General features: G+C 53.0%; 7 protein-coding genes across 7 annotated transcripts; 3 read left to right on the top strand and 4 right to left on the bottom strand.

Annotated features, from left to right (window-relative positions):
• Positions 1-423: 423 nt before the first annotated feature.
• On the bottom strand, positions 424-1,442 carry NECHADRAFT_78295 (uncharacterized protein; the record flags this gene model as incomplete). The annotated part of the gene is made up of 2 exons (XM_003040996.1): positions 424-1,207; positions 1,261-1,442. 2 exons carry the CDS (start codon positions 1,440-1,442, stop codon positions 424-426), a joined length of 966 nt encoding a protein of 321 aa, XP_003041042.1.
• Positions 1,443-2,356: 914 nt separating this feature from the next.
• Positions 2,357-3,332, bottom strand: NECHADRAFT_67810 (uncharacterized protein; the record flags this gene model as incomplete). The annotated part of the gene is made up of 3 exons (XM_003040997.1): positions 2,357-2,614; positions 2,669-2,906; positions 2,963-3,332. 3 exons carry the CDS (start codon positions 3,330-3,332, stop codon positions 2,359-2,361), a joined length of 864 nt encoding a protein of 287 aa, XP_003041043.1. The 3' UTR covers positions 2,357-2,358.
• Positions 3,333-4,801: 1,469 nt separating this feature from the next.
• On the top strand, positions 4,802-5,612 carry NECHADRAFT_92223 (uncharacterized protein; the record flags this gene model as incomplete). Its single annotated transcript, XM_003040968.1, has 3 exons — positions 4,802-4,944; positions 5,042-5,324; positions 5,379-5,612. 3 exons carry the CDS (start codon positions 4,802-4,804, stop codon positions 5,610-5,612), a joined length of 660 nt encoding a protein of 219 aa, XP_003041014.1.
• A 402-nt stretch (positions 5,613-6,014) lies between these two features.
• NECHADRAFT_67812 (uncharacterized protein) lies at positions 6,015-8,780 on the bottom strand. The gene is made up of 3 exons (XM_003040998.1): positions 8,550-8,780; positions 7,013-8,498; positions 6,015-6,961 (listed from the first exon to the last, which is right to left on the bottom strand). The coding sequence occupies exons 1-3, from the start codon at positions 8,595-8,597 to the stop codon at positions 6,183-6,185; spliced, it is 2,313 nt and encodes a 770-aa protein (XP_003041044.1). The 5' UTR covers positions 8,598-8,780; the 3' UTR covers positions 6,015-6,182.
• A 715-nt stretch (positions 8,781-9,495) lies between these two features.
• NECHADRAFT_59573 (uncharacterized protein) lies at positions 9,496-12,396 on the top strand. The gene is made up of 2 exons (XM_003040969.1): positions 9,496-9,571; positions 11,035-12,396. Exons 1-2 carry the CDS (start codon positions 9,511-9,513, stop codon positions 12,279-12,281), a joined length of 1,308 nt encoding a protein of 435 aa, XP_003041015.1. The 5' UTR covers positions 9,496-9,510; the 3' UTR covers positions 12,282-12,396.
• Positions 12,397-12,594: 198 nt separating this feature from the next.
• Positions 12,595-14,817, top strand: NECHADRAFT_59580 (uncharacterized protein). Its single transcript, XM_003040970.1, has 4 exons — positions 12,595-13,234; positions 13,284-13,323; positions 13,371-13,466; positions 13,516-14,817. Exons 1-4 carry the CDS (start codon positions 13,111-13,113, stop codon positions 14,291-14,293), a joined length of 1,038 nt encoding a protein of 345 aa, XP_003041016.1. The 5' UTR covers positions 12,595-13,110; the 3' UTR covers positions 14,294-14,817.
• On the bottom strand, positions 14,810-15,611 carry NECHADRAFT_78301 (uncharacterized protein; the record flags this gene model as incomplete). Its single annotated transcript, XM_003040999.1, has 4 exons — positions 14,810-14,851; positions 14,922-14,946; positions 14,995-15,124; positions 15,227-15,611. The coding sequence occupies 4 exons, from the start codon at positions 15,609-15,611 to the stop codon at positions 14,810-14,812; spliced, it is 582 nt and encodes a 193-aa protein (XP_003041045.1).

Here is a 15,611-nt window from a genome sequence, read left to right on the forward strand (position 1 = left end):
ATGGGCTACTGGTACGAATGGGATCTTTATGGGAAAGGGGGTGGATTTGAGCCATGATTCGCTGGGTTATATAGTTGGTGCATAACCGCAACAAATGGACGTACATTTCACAGCATTCTTCTTTTCCCCCTATTCATCGGTCTTGAAGTGTATGGGGCTGAGACACAGCTGAAAGTCAAGTTTTTTTTCTTGTATAGAGTTTGCCCATTCCCATGTATTTAGAGGTAGCTACTTTTAATCTGCAGCCTTTCATGTCGGGTATATCAATTGTCATCATCATCATTATCTTCATCCATAATTCTCAGCCCACCATTTTTGCAAATAACTCCCCCCGTCCTTGAACTCCAAGGGCCTAATAGCCCAGATATTTAGCCTCCATTTAGAGCTCCGTTAGCCTCCCATTAGAAGAACGTTGGCCTCCCATTAGATGTTCTGTCGATCCAGGTCCTCCTGGCTGTGAGCATGGCTCCGGGTCGTCATGGGGTGTCTCTCCCGGGGTCGGGAGCCGACGCCGAGGCCGAAGCCGGGACCTTCGACGCCTTCATCGGGGTACAGGGGGCCGGGATAGGTGCTGTGCGGAAACAGGCCGGGAGCCCGGTGACGGGCCTCGCTCTCGGAGGTGTAGTTGGGTCGGAAGTGGATGTCGCCTTCGGTCATCTGGGTAGCAGCAGCACCTCTCTGTTCATGCTCACTGACATGATGGAGGCCATTCTCGCCCATAAGAACCGATCGGGGGCGGGAAGCAAGGTCTGTCTGTCTGAGATGGACATCCATCTCGTTGAACGAAAGCCTACCGTGGCCCTGGCCACCACGAAGCTCGACAAGCTCGTTCTCGACGATGGTGAGACGGGCAGCTAGACCCCGCATGTTGGAAATGATAGCCTGTTGATCCTCATACTGACGAGCCAGCTCCTGACGCAAGGCGACGATCTCGTTGCGGAGGGTCAGAGGGTTGGGATCGATGTTGGCGGCGTAGGGCTGGCTGTTGCCGAAGGGGAGGCCGATGCGGGAACCCGTAGGCTGAGGGTCGGCCATGGTGCCCTGGGGGGTGGCGGACCGAACAGTCCTAGCAGCCTGCACAGGGGAATCTGGCAGCTGCCCCGTGACTCGAGCCTCATGAATGATGCGAGAGTGGGCTTCTCGCTTGAGGTGACGCTCGACCATCTCTGGGATACTCGTGCCGCAGAAGATCTTGCCTCCGTCGCGACTACAAATGTATTAGTTAACGATGAGCTAGAGGTTAGAGGAGGATAGACATACCGTCTGTTCATGAGAGCGTGACAGGCATCTTCCAGGATAGCTCTGCGGGTAGCGTAGTCGGCGTACTTGTACTCGTTCTTGCGAGCGGTGCGATCGCAGACCTGCCAGAGGGACTGGTACTCTGCCTCACGCAACTTGGGGTTAGGGCGCTTGGCGTCGTCTGAGGAGGGAGAGTCGGCCATTGTGAGGAGCGTTGACGAAGGTTGGTGAGGTTGATTGGATGAGGGATTGAGAGCTTTGTGAAAGTTGTTTGAAGAAAATTGTTGACGTTTGCGTTGGGGTTGTTGATGGAATAGAAGGAAGGAAGGAGCTCTGATGGTGGGGGTAGCTTGAAGGGAACGGGAGACGTCACTGAACAGTAAAACGCGAGTCGAATTTGTTTTCTGGGGGGAAACGTCGAAAAATGCTGGCGATTGCCGGATATGGGAAGAATCAATCGGTAAGCGACAACTGATGTCGTGGTTGAATGTAGTTGAGTTGATTAGTCTTGAAGGTGGTGAGGATGAAGGAGGAAGAGGTCTTGAGAGGGACCGGACGATTGAGGTTTAATGTAAAGAAGAAAATCTTGGAGGAGGCTCTGAGTAGATTTATGAAGTCAAAGTTAGGATGCTGAGCAAAGAAAGAGGAAAGGCTTTGGGGATTTTAAGGTAAAGAAAACTCTTAGCATGACCTAAGGAGGCTCTGAGGATGGTGGATCGGGATGAAGGAGAGATTGTTAGACAAGGTTCTGAGGATTGTCAGAGAAGATGGAGGTGGAAGAGTTTGAGAAGTGTTTGATGGTCGTCAGCGAAGAGGAAGAAGTATTAGAAGAGACGCTGAGGACCTCTCTAAAGGCGATGGAGAAAGGCTAGAGGAGACTTCGATGATTGTGAGGGGAGATGAAGGAGGGATAATTAGGAGAGCCTGAGGATCATGGTGAAGAAGAGTTTGAGAAGGGGCTGAGAAGAGCTCGAGGATCATGACTTAGGTAAGGAGTCGGAGGAGAATCCTGAGTCTCAGCCCTAAGCATTTACAGGCCGTGATTCACACTCGGTCGAGATACCAGCAGTGCTGGACTACGGAATGAGGATAGGCGGTACAAACTTGTGAGGGGATTGGTTATGAAGTAGTTGTAGATTCATCTTTGCTAGAACCCTCTCCCTCTCTCTTTTCCTCTTTCTCCTTCTCTTCCTCTCCCTCCTTTTCTTTCTCCCCCTCAGGCCCCTTTTCAGACACAGTCTCAGGCTCTTCAATCGACTTCCAGTAGATACTCGTGCTCGAAAAGGCCGAGTCAAAAGACTCTTGCGGGAATTCACTCTTGTCATAAGACTTGTGCATCTTTTCCATCCTCTCAAGACCCTCCGTCGCAAACAAGCTACAAATCAATCAGCATCAGAACAACAAAAAGGGGGCGGAACAAACAACTCACTCGTCCCAAACTTCCCAGCCTGTTCCTACAAAGATGGCAGGTAGGTGTTTTTCTAGTGCCATGGCGTAGATGGGTTTGTAGAGGTGGACTCCGAAGAAGAGAGTGTCTTGGTCAATCATCTCGCAGCCTGCTGGTGTTTCGACTACTGTGTGGCCTAAGTTTTTGAGAAAAGCTTTGTCTGAGGTGTTGAAGACGGGATCTTGAAAGAAGCAGTCTATCTTTCTGTCCGTTATCCTTTCTATAGAGATACATGAGTCCAAGTGTCTGTTGAGGTTGAGGTTGAGGTTGACTAACCTAGTTCTTCTACCATGACCAGGAACGCAGCGAGTTGCACAAACGCCGATCTCTTGGCCTCCCAAGAGCCATCAGTTGGATCAAACGTCCCAACTCCGAGATTCACTGCTCGGGATACAGTCTTGAGGTGAGACGCCTTTTCCGAGACCAGCTCACGGAGACGTGAACAGGGTGGTTCGGCTTCCCAGCGGTCACGGATACGGTGGTAGTCGGCTTCGAGGTCTGAGGGGGAGCGAAGGTTGTCGGTGCGGGGTGTTATAGGGAGGGAGTTGATATGCGTGTGAGATGAGGCTTTCTTTGTACGGGATTTTCGAGATTTGCGTGTGACGTGTGTCCATTCTTGAGAGTCGGGTTTGTCTTGAGAGGGCATGATGAAGGACTGGTGTGAAAGTCTAGATATCCTCCAACAGTCCGCCGAGAAGAGAAATAATGATTAAAACACCCAAGGCAAACGGTCTAGGGTAGTCTAATCTGCTGCACTTGACTGTGCGAGGTGGTTCAAGAAGCTGAGATTTCCCGACCCCACCTTCAAGGTGAAGTTCGGTGAGTGGCTCGGTGAGGGACTTGCCGTTTCGTCGATCTCTCTGGTGGCGTCTTTTTCCCAAACACTCGGGACAAAGCCAATGCCGATATTTTCCAAGCTACAGATTTTCACAATTGTGTTTTTACAAAGTTCATCATCTCATGCCATTTACGGTCTTTGTCCTTGTTACAATATTGCGCGTCTTGCGTACAATGGCGCTGAATATCCCACCGCGACACCGATATTTCACGACAGTGCCACTTTGTCGTTCGGTGTGACTGTGTTACCGGCGCCTATGATCGAACGAGTTGCATCCTGAATTCTCGGTATCACAGGAGAGTCACCTGTTGCGGCAGGGTACAAAAGTGAAAAAGAGCATTCTTTGCTGACGGGAACGGATTCCTCGGACATGTAGCCTTTCACATGGATGGATCTTGGCGGCTGCGCGGATGTGGGCAATGCGCTTCGACGGCAAAAAAGGGCAGTACCGGCTCGACTCATCCGATCCGATCCCAAAGTCAGTCGATAGTGGAAGGGGGAGCGGCAGTTAAATGTCCTCTTGCGAACCTATCTCTGGCCTCGAAAAAGGTCTCTTCCTGCCAACCAACCTCCCCATCCCCGCCGGCTTCGTGTCCCCTGGTTTATCGCCCCTCCATCCCGCCAACACTTCCGATGTGCTACCCCTGCTCCAATCCCTTCTAGCTGTTAATCATTGGACGCTTTGTCCCCAATTCCCCCCATCTCTGGCATAGTGCCGGCGCTTAAATCTTGTCCAACCAGAGCTCTAGGACCAGCAAAGACGCCGCCGCAACGTGCGCCAGTCACCTCGACGTCGTCTCTCATTGGCGACACGCAGCAGGGTGAGGCAGGGGTCACACCCTCCGAGATGCATCGCGGCCCTTGTTCAACGGCCTCTGACTGGGCCGCTCCGCGCCATCACACTGGGGTCTTTTTTCCTCTCAGAGGGACAAGTGCTTGCATGCAAGGTCGGGCGGCTGGATTATGGCCCCCAGCTGCCTTAAGACTTGCCCACGCCCATGCGGCCGCCCAGCAATCGACTCCTCCTTTCACTCTGGATCTTTTTACTCTAGCGCTTCGTCAACCGTACATTTTTCCTTTTCCCTGCAAAGTTGTCAGCCTGCTTGAGATGTCCAAGAACTGAAGAAGGCTGAGCCTTGAATTCTTGGGACCAAGCATCACCGACTTGTCTGTTGAGCGAGAAGAGACCAACCACTCTTAATACAGCTCGATCGAACCACTACTCTGAGCTTGCAGTTTTCGACAAACCTCTCGTCAACTATCAGAACACAGCAAATATGCGTTCTTCAGCTCTCATCACCCTCGTCCTCGCGGCCGTCGTATCGGCACATAGTGTCATTACCTACCCAGGATGGAGAGGAAACAACCTGATCACCAACGCAACCTTTCCCTACGGAATGCAATGGATGTATCCTTGTACGTGACCTACCTCCTCAAACTTCTCCCTGAACGACCCCATTGACTCGCGCAGGTGGCGGACACAACGTAACACAGAACCGCACGTACTGGCCCACGAGAGGAGGAGCTATTGCCTTCCAGCCTGGATGGTTCCGAGGCCACGAGACTGCCTTTGCCTACATCAACATGGGATTCGGCGATGACGGCCCAGACGGTGGCCCTGCCAACATGACCCTCCCCATGGTTCCCCAGTTCCAGATTCTCGGTCCCACCAACAACCCCTTCCCCGGAACCATCTGTCTCCCTCAAGTGCCTCTTCCCAAGAACACGACAGTAAAGGCTGGCGACAAGGCAACTATCCAGATTGTCGAGCTTGCCATCCACGGCGCTGCCCTGTACTCTGTACGTAAAGATACAAAACGGACTCGAGCAAGCTTCAAGCTAACAATATCCTAGTGCGTCGACATCATCTTTGCCGAACCCGGAGACAAGAGACTAGCCGAGGTCAACAAGACCAACTGCTTCAACTCGACCGACATTGGCTTCGCAGAGGTCTTTACCATCACCACCAAGGAATCCGGCACAGACGAATACGTCAAAGACTCGAGCGCACATGCCCCTCATCAAGTGAGCTGGGCTACCCTACTACCTCTTGTAGGAACCGCTCTATGGGCTCTCTCTTTCGCATGAGCTATATGACGTGCAAGAGTCAAGAAAAAATATGTATATTTGGGCAAATTCACGCATGGCGTTTTTACGGAATGGGGGAATTATATATCCCTGAGGAGTTCTTCTACTGTCTGATAATACACCCCCCCAAGTCTGGGTTAGATGATATCGCAAGTTTCTGTTACGGTGTTGGAGGAGCTATTTATTCTTTCTTTACTTCATTCCTTTTTGGACTAGAGTCCTGATGTGGGTGGTTTCATCTCGAGGAAATGGATGAGATGAGGTGTCTTGATGTAAGAGACATGAATCTACGATTATGAAGTTTAACATTGAGAATCCCGTGAATGACGAGACGTGATATTGGTAATATTTCGAGTGATGGGTTGGGTTCTGACACGAGAGAAAACTACATAGTTCACGAATGGAGCACAAACTTCAGATGGATCCATGTATTCTCTGAATGCTTCTACTTCTATGTATCCGTACACGTACAACCTCCGTATATCCGTCTGGAATCTCGAGTGGAACCAGATCCATCCGGCTTGGCGGCCCCCAATAGCCGCCGAGTTACAGTTCTCGTCACAATCACATCTACGGAGCTAGCTTGGCGCACTCGGCAGCGACGGCCTTGACGCGGTCCTCTACGCTGCCGGATGCGGCACCCTGGATCCACCCCTTGACGCCAAGACCCTTGATCTCGGCCTTGGAAGCGGAGAGAAGAGTGCCTAAGGCTACCAGGGCGCGATACAGCACCTCCGAGTCGGTCTGGCCGTCGCGGGATATGATGGCACCCAAGACGATAGCCAAACGGCGACGCTGGTCTGGTGTGAGGAGACGCTCGCGGTGGACGAGGACGGAGAGGTTGATGGCTGCTGTGGTGGTGGCGATGAGAACGTTGCGGTTGTAGGGGCCGATGGGGTCTGTAGAGACGCCGACGACACGCTCGAGGAGAGCGATGGCCTTGTCTGACTGCGCGCTGATGATGGAGCGGCCATTAGCCGACGCAAACATATTTGCGAGCGTTCGGAGACCCATCATGGCAGCGTTGTCGCTAGGCTTCTCGCCGTCTGGCAGGGCTGCCGCGATGGCAAGGTCGAGAAGAGATCCAACCTCCGGGTCGGAGAATTGCGCAGCCAGAGGGTACTTTGCCACGCAGCGGAGGAGATCAAGACCGGCGAGGCGGTCCGAGTAGGGCCATTGGGTGAGGATGCGGACGAGCAGAGGGAGAGCGGTTTGAGGGACTGGTCTGGAGGATTCAAGGGCAGAGCGGAGGTCGGCAAGGAGAGATTCGTCTGAGGGGTTGAGGGCTGCGTCTTTGCGGCCAGAAGAGACCATGTTCTTGTTGATGGTGAGGATCTTGTTGAAGATTGCTGTTGAACATATTAGTCTTTGCTATGAGATCGAGACAGGGAGCTAATTACCTTCATACTTGGCAGCCGTGATGCTGAGGTACTCCTTTTGAGGGAGAACCTTGGGCTGAGTATCCTCACCAGGTCGGTATCTCGACTCAGTTCCAAGAGGATCAGGTCCGCTAGGCCCAGATGTCTGACCGATAGTAGCTCCCTTGGTGTTTTCCGTGATAAAGTTGGCCACGTTGTCGAGGTATGAGATGGGCAGCTCATTATCGCCAAGGAACTTGGTTGCCCGGTCATAAGGATTCTCAGAAAGATTATAGGGGAGCTTCAACGGAGGCTTTCCATCCTCAATGTCAACGTCAAAGACGTAGTCGTACATCTGTCCCTTGTACTCGACCTTCTTGCCTGTACTGGCGACAGCGTCAACGACAGTGCCCACGTTGACCCATTGTTGCTGGCTCATGGACCACGTGTGAGCTGTCACGGCGCCATTATCTTCCTTGATCATCTGCACTTGACCCTCCTTGGTGCCAGACTTGGAGGTCAAGAACTCTGGGCCAGGAAGCTTCTCCTTGTTGATGCCTCCAACCTGTTGCTGAGGGATCGACGACGACTTGACAGACTCCTCAAACTCCTTGAGTGTCGCCTCGTCGGCTGTCCGTTCGGGACTTCGAGTAAAGACGCGAGAAATGCTATCACTCGCGCCTGTAACAATATCGCCGGTTTCGGGGTTGGCTGCCACCGTCCACACCGAGATGGCGGGGTGGGTGATGGTCTGGACGCACTCGGTGCCCCTCCATATCCTGACAGTTCGATCCTCTCCAGAGCTAACAAGCTCGCCAGTGGGAAGGGTGGTCAAGCTGTAGACAAAGCTTTCGTGGCCGTGGAGTTCAGCGACTTGCTGGCCGTTGAACTTCCACAAGCGAATCGTTCCGTCATTGCTGGCGCTCGCGATGTCCGCGCCGCTGGGGTGGCCTTCGGGTACCAGAGCGAGAGCACGGACAACGTCAGGTGTGTGAATTGTTGACTTTGGCGACACCTCTCCTGCTACAGATTGTCGCAGATCAAAGATGCGAATATTCTTGTCGGCGCAACCTGTCAACACGGTGCGGTCATCCACCGCAACAACAGCCCAGACCGCCATGCTCTCATGGCCCGTGAGCATGAGCTCCGTCTCCCACTTTTGGGGATTCCACACACGAGCCTGACCATCCCAGCCGCCAGAGACAGCATATGTACCGTTTGGTGCGACGTTGAGGGCGCAGACGTTGTGAGCATGTCCGACAAGAAGACGCTCGGCGTTGTCGGAGCTGGTTGCCTTGGGTGACTTGGCCTCGATGATGGTGTCCTTTCCGCCGGACAAGACGAGACCATCTGGACGATCGCTTGAGGGGGGAAAGTAGGCGATAGAGTTGATGTATTCGGAGCCGCGACTAAGAAGGGATGGATCGAACGATGGAGGGGAGTCTTGAGTGCGACGCCATACACGTACACTGCAGTCGCGGGAGGCAGTTAGGACGGTATCGGGGAAAGGGAAGCTGACGGCCCGGACCTAAGAGAACTGTCAGTACTTGAAGGTCTTGGATATATACGAAAAGCGCACATCGGATTCATGGCCAACCAATTGCGCCGACAACTTAAAGTCGGCCATCTTGGTCTGGGGTTGAGGAGTATGGGACACCGCTCTGTGAGGGGCAAGGTGGTGATTATAGGCAAGGAAAGACAAGGCCTGCTATCTCTTAACAACGGAAAATGCCAAAGAACAATGAAAGCAGTGCAGCCTTGGAAATTGTTAAGAGCTTGACAAATCGTAACGTCGTACTCAAGGATGGTCGATGATGGAAGCTGATAGATGGATGATACATGGCGGGATGGGCAGTCCCGTCGGAGCTGGGCCGAGCCCCTCGTTGTAGGAGCTCCAGCCACACTGCGTCACCGACACCAGCCACCTCCACCTCCGCTTCAGGTTCTGGCCCGGCTCCGCGGCGGAAAGGCTTTCTCGTTCAAAGTTCACCCTCATCCCGTCCCGTCCCGCCCTCACAGGCTATTTCAACCCTGCAGTCAAGGGGCGTTAGCGAATGTCATCGACACCTTCACGATGTGGTGGAGACGACGGGATGCAGCCGGTCCAAGACCTTTATCGCCTCAAACACAGCGGCCGACCCCCCTCTAATCTTGCAATACCCGAACAAAAAGGCTATCACACATGGTCACAATGCGGGGAACCAATACAATGAGTCTTTCCGCCAACCTTTTCTCATGTCTCAGAAGTCATTGGTCGCCATGTCTCACCGAGTGAAAATGGCTGCCGTGCTTGTCCATTATATTGTTGTCCTCTCCCTCCCAGCACACCGTCTTCCACTGTCCAAATACGCTCAGTCGAGGCTTGTCTTCTCCTCGGGACTGGCTTCTCCTCGGGACTGTCTTTGCCGAGACCAGCCTACTTGAATACTATCTTTTCGTCCTGAACCACTTCCAACGCCATGTTCCCCTATTGGGCTTGCGCCGTTGCCGGATGCCAAGACGCTGCTATCGACATCGGAGGCTGTGAGCGGTGCCAGTCCATGTACTGCTCAAACCATGTTGATTCGATCCATCACACGTGCGAGGTGAGGTGCATGTCCCGTGCCAAAATTCAATCTTCTAAGCCTATCTCAAGGATACGCCCCTGGATGGTGACGAACTGATCGCTGCCAAGACGGCAGAGTTGACGGCGTTGAGCAACAAGATCAATCATGATGCTCTCGTCCGGCTTGCAACAGAGCTTTCTGGAGGCAAACCATGTCAACTCAACGGTCAAGACCCCATGGGCCGCCAGATGATGGGTGATAGACACATCCATCTCCAGCTGATCTTTGAGGATGGGACTGCTTGGCTTGCCAGAATTCCTCGAGAGACATACTGGTCTTTTGACAACCAACTTGGCAACGAAATTCTGGCTAGTGAATGCGCAACACTTCGATGGCTCGAGTCTGTCGATGTACTTGCACCACGTCTACATGGGTATGGTCTATACAATGATCCCCAGAACGAGGTCGGCGTTGCCTTTATGCTCATCGACAAGATGCCTGGACAACCCTTCAACTATCACTCAGCTTCCGAGGAGCAAAAGACCAAAGTTTTAGGCCAATGGGCAGATGTCCTCTGCACTCTGAGCTCGCACCCTTTTCAAGAGTCGGGATCCTTGAGGTTTGACTCTGACGGAACAATCAAAGTCGGTCCCATGGCAAGCGACAGCACGGCAATGCTACCTTGTATGGGCCCATTCCAACATGCCAAGGACCTCTATAGCTCTTGGGCTGTTGCAAACCTCAAGATCATCACTGAAGGGCAGATATTTTCCGATTTCTCTCTTGATGCGTACATCATGTTCAAGTACATTCTGCGACAGCTTAAGACTGGGCCTTGGCTCGACAGATGGAAAGATCTCAACTCGGGCCCCTTTTTCCTCAAGCACCCCGACGATAAAGGCAGCCACCTCCTGGTCGACGACGAATTTCAAATCACAGGCGTCATTGACTGGACTTTTGCGAGAATAGTGCCACCATTCGAGACTTTTGGTCCTTCCCTCATCTCTGCAGACAATGACGATATGTTCCTCGGCCAGGTCGGACTGACCAACGAGGACAGGATCTTGGGCCGAGAACTACAACGCCGTGGATCACCATTCTGCTTCTTTCAGTCTGATGAGATACGTCGACTGCTGTTTGGCTTAGGGATGGCGGTGAGCTTTGAACACGATGAGGCCATCGACGCATTTCAAGGCTTGGTTGCCACATTTGAAGGCCAGCCTCTCGATTGGGACAAGTGGTGGCATGCCAGTTTGATCGAGTGGAAGGACGACCCTTTCGTGTCCGCCCACTCCCAAGAGATTTCAACTCGAGTCTCAAATCCTATCCCAGAGGTCCCTCGTTTCGCTACATGCTCATACCTATTCTGCACTCGATCAAGCGTCCGCGGACGAAGATGCCATTCTTGTTGGAATGACTTGTGTGCTATTCATATTCTTCCACAGTACCACTTCTGTCTTCTAGGCAACCATGTAAGTTCTTGTCAAGGAACTTGTCTCTGAGACATGTGCTAATGAGACGAGGTCGATGATGATGAGGAGACAGAAGCGCACAGGGAGGTTGAGGCTCTCCTTACCCAAGTGAATGCGTATCAGCTTTTGCAAGTTGCCAGTTCTCTCCACCACGGTAAACGTTGCATGTTTTGTTCTGGAAATTATGTCGGTGGTTCAATTATGGGCACTTCGAATTACCATGTTTGGATTCTCTTTGAAGACAGAGTCGTATGGCTCGCTCGAATACCTCGGAACGCAACCTCTGCAGATACTCCCTCCGACCTTGCCGAGTACATAGTCGAGAGCGAGTACGCTACGCTCAAATGGTTGGAGGGTCTCAGATTTCCTACCCCAAGAGTTCATGGGTATGGACTCGCTTCTGATCCTGACAACCTAGTCGGGGTGAGCTATATCCTCGAAGATGCCATGCCAGGACAGCCATTCAACCCTCGACTAGCCACCGACGAACAAAAGACACATGTCTATAACCAATACGCTAGAATTCTCATCGAGATTAGCCGTCATCCTCGAACGCAAGCCTTCTCCCTCGTCCCACGCGACGGAATGATCAGACATGGACCCATCGCGAGCAATCGGGACCGTACACTTGAAAAACATGGACCTTTCCACACATCTCAAGACTATTTTACCTCGATCGCAGAGTACCATCTACATTTAATTGCAGACGGACAGCTCTACCCAGAATATCCCAAAGAGGCATTTGTGTTTTACCGGATGCTGAGAGATCGGGCTGCTCCCATCTTGGCAACCCCCCCTTCGCGCATTGGTGGGTTCTACTTGAAGCACGCTGGCGATATCGGGGATCATCTACTTGTCGACAAGAACTACAACATCACTGCCGTCATTAACTGGCAGCATGCGCGCTTTGTTCCACCGCGCGAGGCGTTTGGACCTTCTTTGTTCACGGCCAACCTTAGGAACCTGCATAGAGGGGTTGCAGGTCTTTGTGTAGATGACAAGCTTCTCTCCACGTGCCTGAGGCGTCAGGGTAGAGCAGATCTTGCAGACTTGGCGACAGGAAGTGAGCTTACTCGTCGGTTCCATCTTGGTCTCTCTTCTGGGCTTGGAAAGCCTGAGATCTCACAGTTGATCAGAGCTGTGCTCTGCTTGCTGGACGGCCGCGACGCACCGAGATCGGGGGTTAGAGCTTGGGTGGAGCAGGAGTGGGCCTGCGCTGTTGGAGATCCGTGGCGGGAAAAGACGATGAAGCTGGTTCAGGATATTGAGAGAGCGAAGCTTGAAAAGGCATAATCCGACATGCCTTGCTATTCAGATTGACCTTGATGTAGTCTGCAACCGTTGATAGACTCTCAGACTGCAGTACGAATATTGTTAGTGCTGTCGGCTGCCAAATTGAGGACATGACATTACCCCGCCCTGTGGCGGTGCAGAATCAGTCCGTCACACCTGCCCGTTTTCGAGACTTCCTTCCATGCCAGGCTTTGAGGCTCCACCGCTCAACCCCGCTGTACAAGTTGGGCAAGCGCGACCCTCCTTCTTTGGATTGCGCGCCGCTGTTCCCTGCCATGCCTGCCCTGTCCTTCCTTCGCGAAGATTTCCAGTGACAAATTCCATCCATCCATCCATCCATCCATCCACCGCCTACTTCTTCCTCTTCTCCGCCTCTCTTCTTCTCTTTTTTGTTCTCTTCCCTTGATTCTACCTCAGCGGGGGCTTTGATCTGGGGCACGATCACGCTTCTACGGCTTGCTTTGCCTTGCGACACGATACGCCCAGACTCCATCACGATTGATTGATTGATTCACCGTCTCCGATCCTCTTCGCTTTCCCCTCCTTGAAACTCCGTCATTGCTCTAGACGCTCCACACTCCTGCGACGACACGCGACAATTGCTCCCACGAGTCACGACACAGACCGCTCTTCACGAAGCTTAACGACCGTTACGAACAATACTCTCCTTTGACTTGAACCTCTGACGTCCGTCCCATCAGGCCAGACGTCTCCTGCCGTTTCACGATCTCGCCTCGCCTCGCGCCATCCTTCCAAAAATCTGCCTAGACCTTCCCTCGGCTTCGGCAAGAAACACAACCGTTGCTCCTCGACATTCAACTCTGTCGCGATGGCTTCTGAACCTAGACAATATGTTCCTCTGACCTGTCACGGTCACTCCCGACCCGTTCCTCACATTGCGTTCTCCACCCTGGAAAAGGATGATACGTATTACATGATCTCGGCCTGCAAAGGTGAGCCGCTTGTTTCTCTCGTGCAGGATAAGTGCTGACTGCGCACTAGATGGCAATCCAATGCTCCGTGATGGTCTCACTGGCGACTGGTATGAAACTTGATCCTCAAGTCTCTTGGCCCCTCTGACTCGTCCAGGATCGGCACCTTTATCGGTCACAAGGGTGCTGTTTGGCAAGCCAGACTAAGCCCCAACAACTCGAACGCTGCTACAGCCTCGGCCGACTTTACTGCGTAAGTCTTCTTTCAACTTGGATCATCGGTGTTGCTTACGCTGGTGCAGCAAGATTTGGGACACTCACACTGGCGAATTGCTGTACACCCTTCAGCACGACCACATTGTTCGCGCTGTCGCATACCCCCCAGACAACTCTGACCTCGTCGCCACGGGTGGCATGGAAAAGAAGCTTCGTGTCTTTGACCTGACGGAGCTCGCTGCCGCCGGTTCTGGATCTCCGGCCGTCATTCCCGCCTCGGCAGGTTTCGAGATTGGCGAGGGTGTTCACACCGGCTCCATCAAGTTTATTTGCTGGACCCAGGACCCCAACATTGTCGTTACCGCTTCGGACAAGACCATTCGATGGCTCGACCTGCCAAGCCGTGCCTGCATCCGTCATGAGGTGCTTGATGGAGACATCAAGTCCTGTGAGATGGTCTCGCTGGCACCTGAATACAGCTCGCCCAACGACATTGGCGGCGGAAAGCCAGTGCTTGCCGTGTCAGCTGGAAAGACGGTGTACTTTTGGGGCGGTGACCGGGCCATGGACGAGCTGAAGCGCATCGTTCTCCCTTACACGATTGCCAGCGTTTCGCTTGATGTTAAGGGCCGGAAGCTGGTTGTCGGTGAGGAGCCCGGAACGTGGGCCAAGGTGATTCGCTACGACGACGAGACGGAAATTGATACGCACAAGGGACACCACGGTCCTATTTGGTCCATCGCATTTGCCCCCGACGGCAAGCTGTACGCGACTGGATCGGAAGACGGAACCATCAAGCTATGGAAGAACTGCGAGGGATTCTACGGCCTCTGGCGCGGAGGGACAGAGCGAAATGCGGAATAGAGAGACGCAGAGCGCAGCATTGTCTCTTCAACGTCGGGCGGTCTGGAAACCGATGAGCGCGGCTCGGGCACGTTCACGCCCAGCAGCAGCCGCTCTGATGCCAACTTGGAAAGAGTCCTTAACAAGGGGGCACATTCGACTGACAGTCCTTCAATGTGCGGAAGCGAGGGCCACCCCCTGGGCGACTGGGAGATTGTAAACCCTCATGTCTGATGGGGCAAGTCTGATGGAGCAAGGCGCAGAAAGGAGTCCAGATCATGGCGAGGTGTTGATGAATGGGCCATGGTCATGTTTAGACATGTTTATGCATTTTGGGAGGACCGGAAGGCCTCGATGGATGGCAGATGGTGGCAAGCTACAAAGCTTTACTTCTAATGATGCCAGAGTGTAAAACAATATCAATTCGCATTGATGGAGGTACAAGTGTTTAAACAAGTCTATTATTAGTCTAGTGATTCTCTATCTAAGGAATCTGTCTATCTATCTCACTGCCGGGCACTTTTTGCCTCTAGCAGTCTACGGTGATTGGAACTTGTTAAGATAGGAAAAGGCCCCTGTCTGTTCTTTGGTATTGTTCACTCGGGTTTCTTCGTGTTCTTAAGCCCGGGCTACTATGTTCCCGCCTCACAGGGCGCTGCTTTGTCAAGTCGGCACTACTTAATCAGTCACAGTCCACAACTTGTCAATGCAGTCAAACTTACTGAGGGCCTGGCTGGACTCGACCGAGCTGGTCAACGGCGACACAGCCCAGGGGGAACAGCATGAACAGGTCAGCCACGGTATTATAGTCGAGCCACTCGAGATCGACCATCTCTTCATAACTGAGGTGGTCTACGACTTCGAACTCGTCGTCAGCTTCATAATCCTCATCGAGGAAATGAACCTCCACGCCCATGTGAACCATGTCGTCGAGAGCCTCGGGGTTCTAATCACGATGACTCTCGTTGTCGGCTTCCTTTTGTTCGTCCTTGGGGAAGTCCTTGATCCACTCATCGTCGACGATGGCCTCTTCGTGGGAGACCATGACTGGCTCCTCCTCAGGGATCACGTCAGAGAAGTCGATGACGGCACGGTCACTTGGGCTGCAACGACGGCCACGGCGGTGAGCCATGGCTGGCTCTTCCTTAGGGGCCTTGTCAGTAGCTTCGACGATAATTAGATCGCTTGGGTTGCAGCGGCGGGTATGGTTGCGAGGCCGACCAACGTTGGCAGAGTCGGCCCCGTTGGCGATGTTAGGGGCAGCGCCCTGGCCGGAAGACTCGTCAGTCTCCTTTGGGGCAGTGCCACGAGGAGCGGTGTTGTTAGAGTTCTGAGACAT

This window comes from Fusarium vanettenii, assembly GCF_000151355.1.
Source record: "Fusarium vanettenii 77-13-4 chromosome 3 genomic scaffold NECHAsca_54_chr3_4_0, whole genome shotgun sequence".
NCBI classification, from domain to species: domain Eukaryota; kingdom Fungi; phylum Ascomycota; class Sordariomycetes; order Hypocreales; family Nectriaceae; genus Fusarium; species Fusarium vanettenii.

Coding starts and splice junctions, on each gene's coding strand:
- NECHADRAFT_59580 (XM_003040970.1), top strand. CDS start 13,111: ATGGCTTCTGAACCTAGACAATATGTTCCTCTGACCTGTCACGGTCAC. Junction 13,235..13,283: donor CATGATCTCGGCCTGCAAAG/GTGAGCCGCTTG, acceptor ACTGCGCACTAG/ATGGCAATCCAATGCTCCGT. Junction 13,324..13,370: donor GATGGTCTCACTGGCGACTG/GTATGAAACTTG, acceptor TGACTCGTCCAG/GATCGGCACCTTTATCGGTC.
- NECHADRAFT_67812 (XM_003040998.1), bottom strand. CDS start 8,597: ATGGCCGACTTTAAGTTGTCGGCGCAATTGGTTGGCCATGAATCCGAT. Junction 8,499..8,549: donor TGGTTGGCCATGAATCCGAT/GTGCGCTTTTCG, acceptor CAGTTCTCTTAG/GTCCGGGCCGTCAGCTTCCC. Junction 6,962..7,012: donor CACGGCTGCCAAGTATGAAG/GTAATTAGCTCC, acceptor TATGTTCAACAG/CAATCTTCAACAAGATCCTC.
- NECHADRAFT_59573 (XM_003040969.1), top strand. CDS start 9,511: ATGTACTGCTCAAACCATGTTGATTCGATCCATCACACGTGCGAGGTG. Junction 9,572..11,034: donor CGAGGTGAGGTGCATGTCCC/GTGCCAAAATTC, acceptor TGTGCTAATGAG/ACGAGGTCGATGATGATGAG.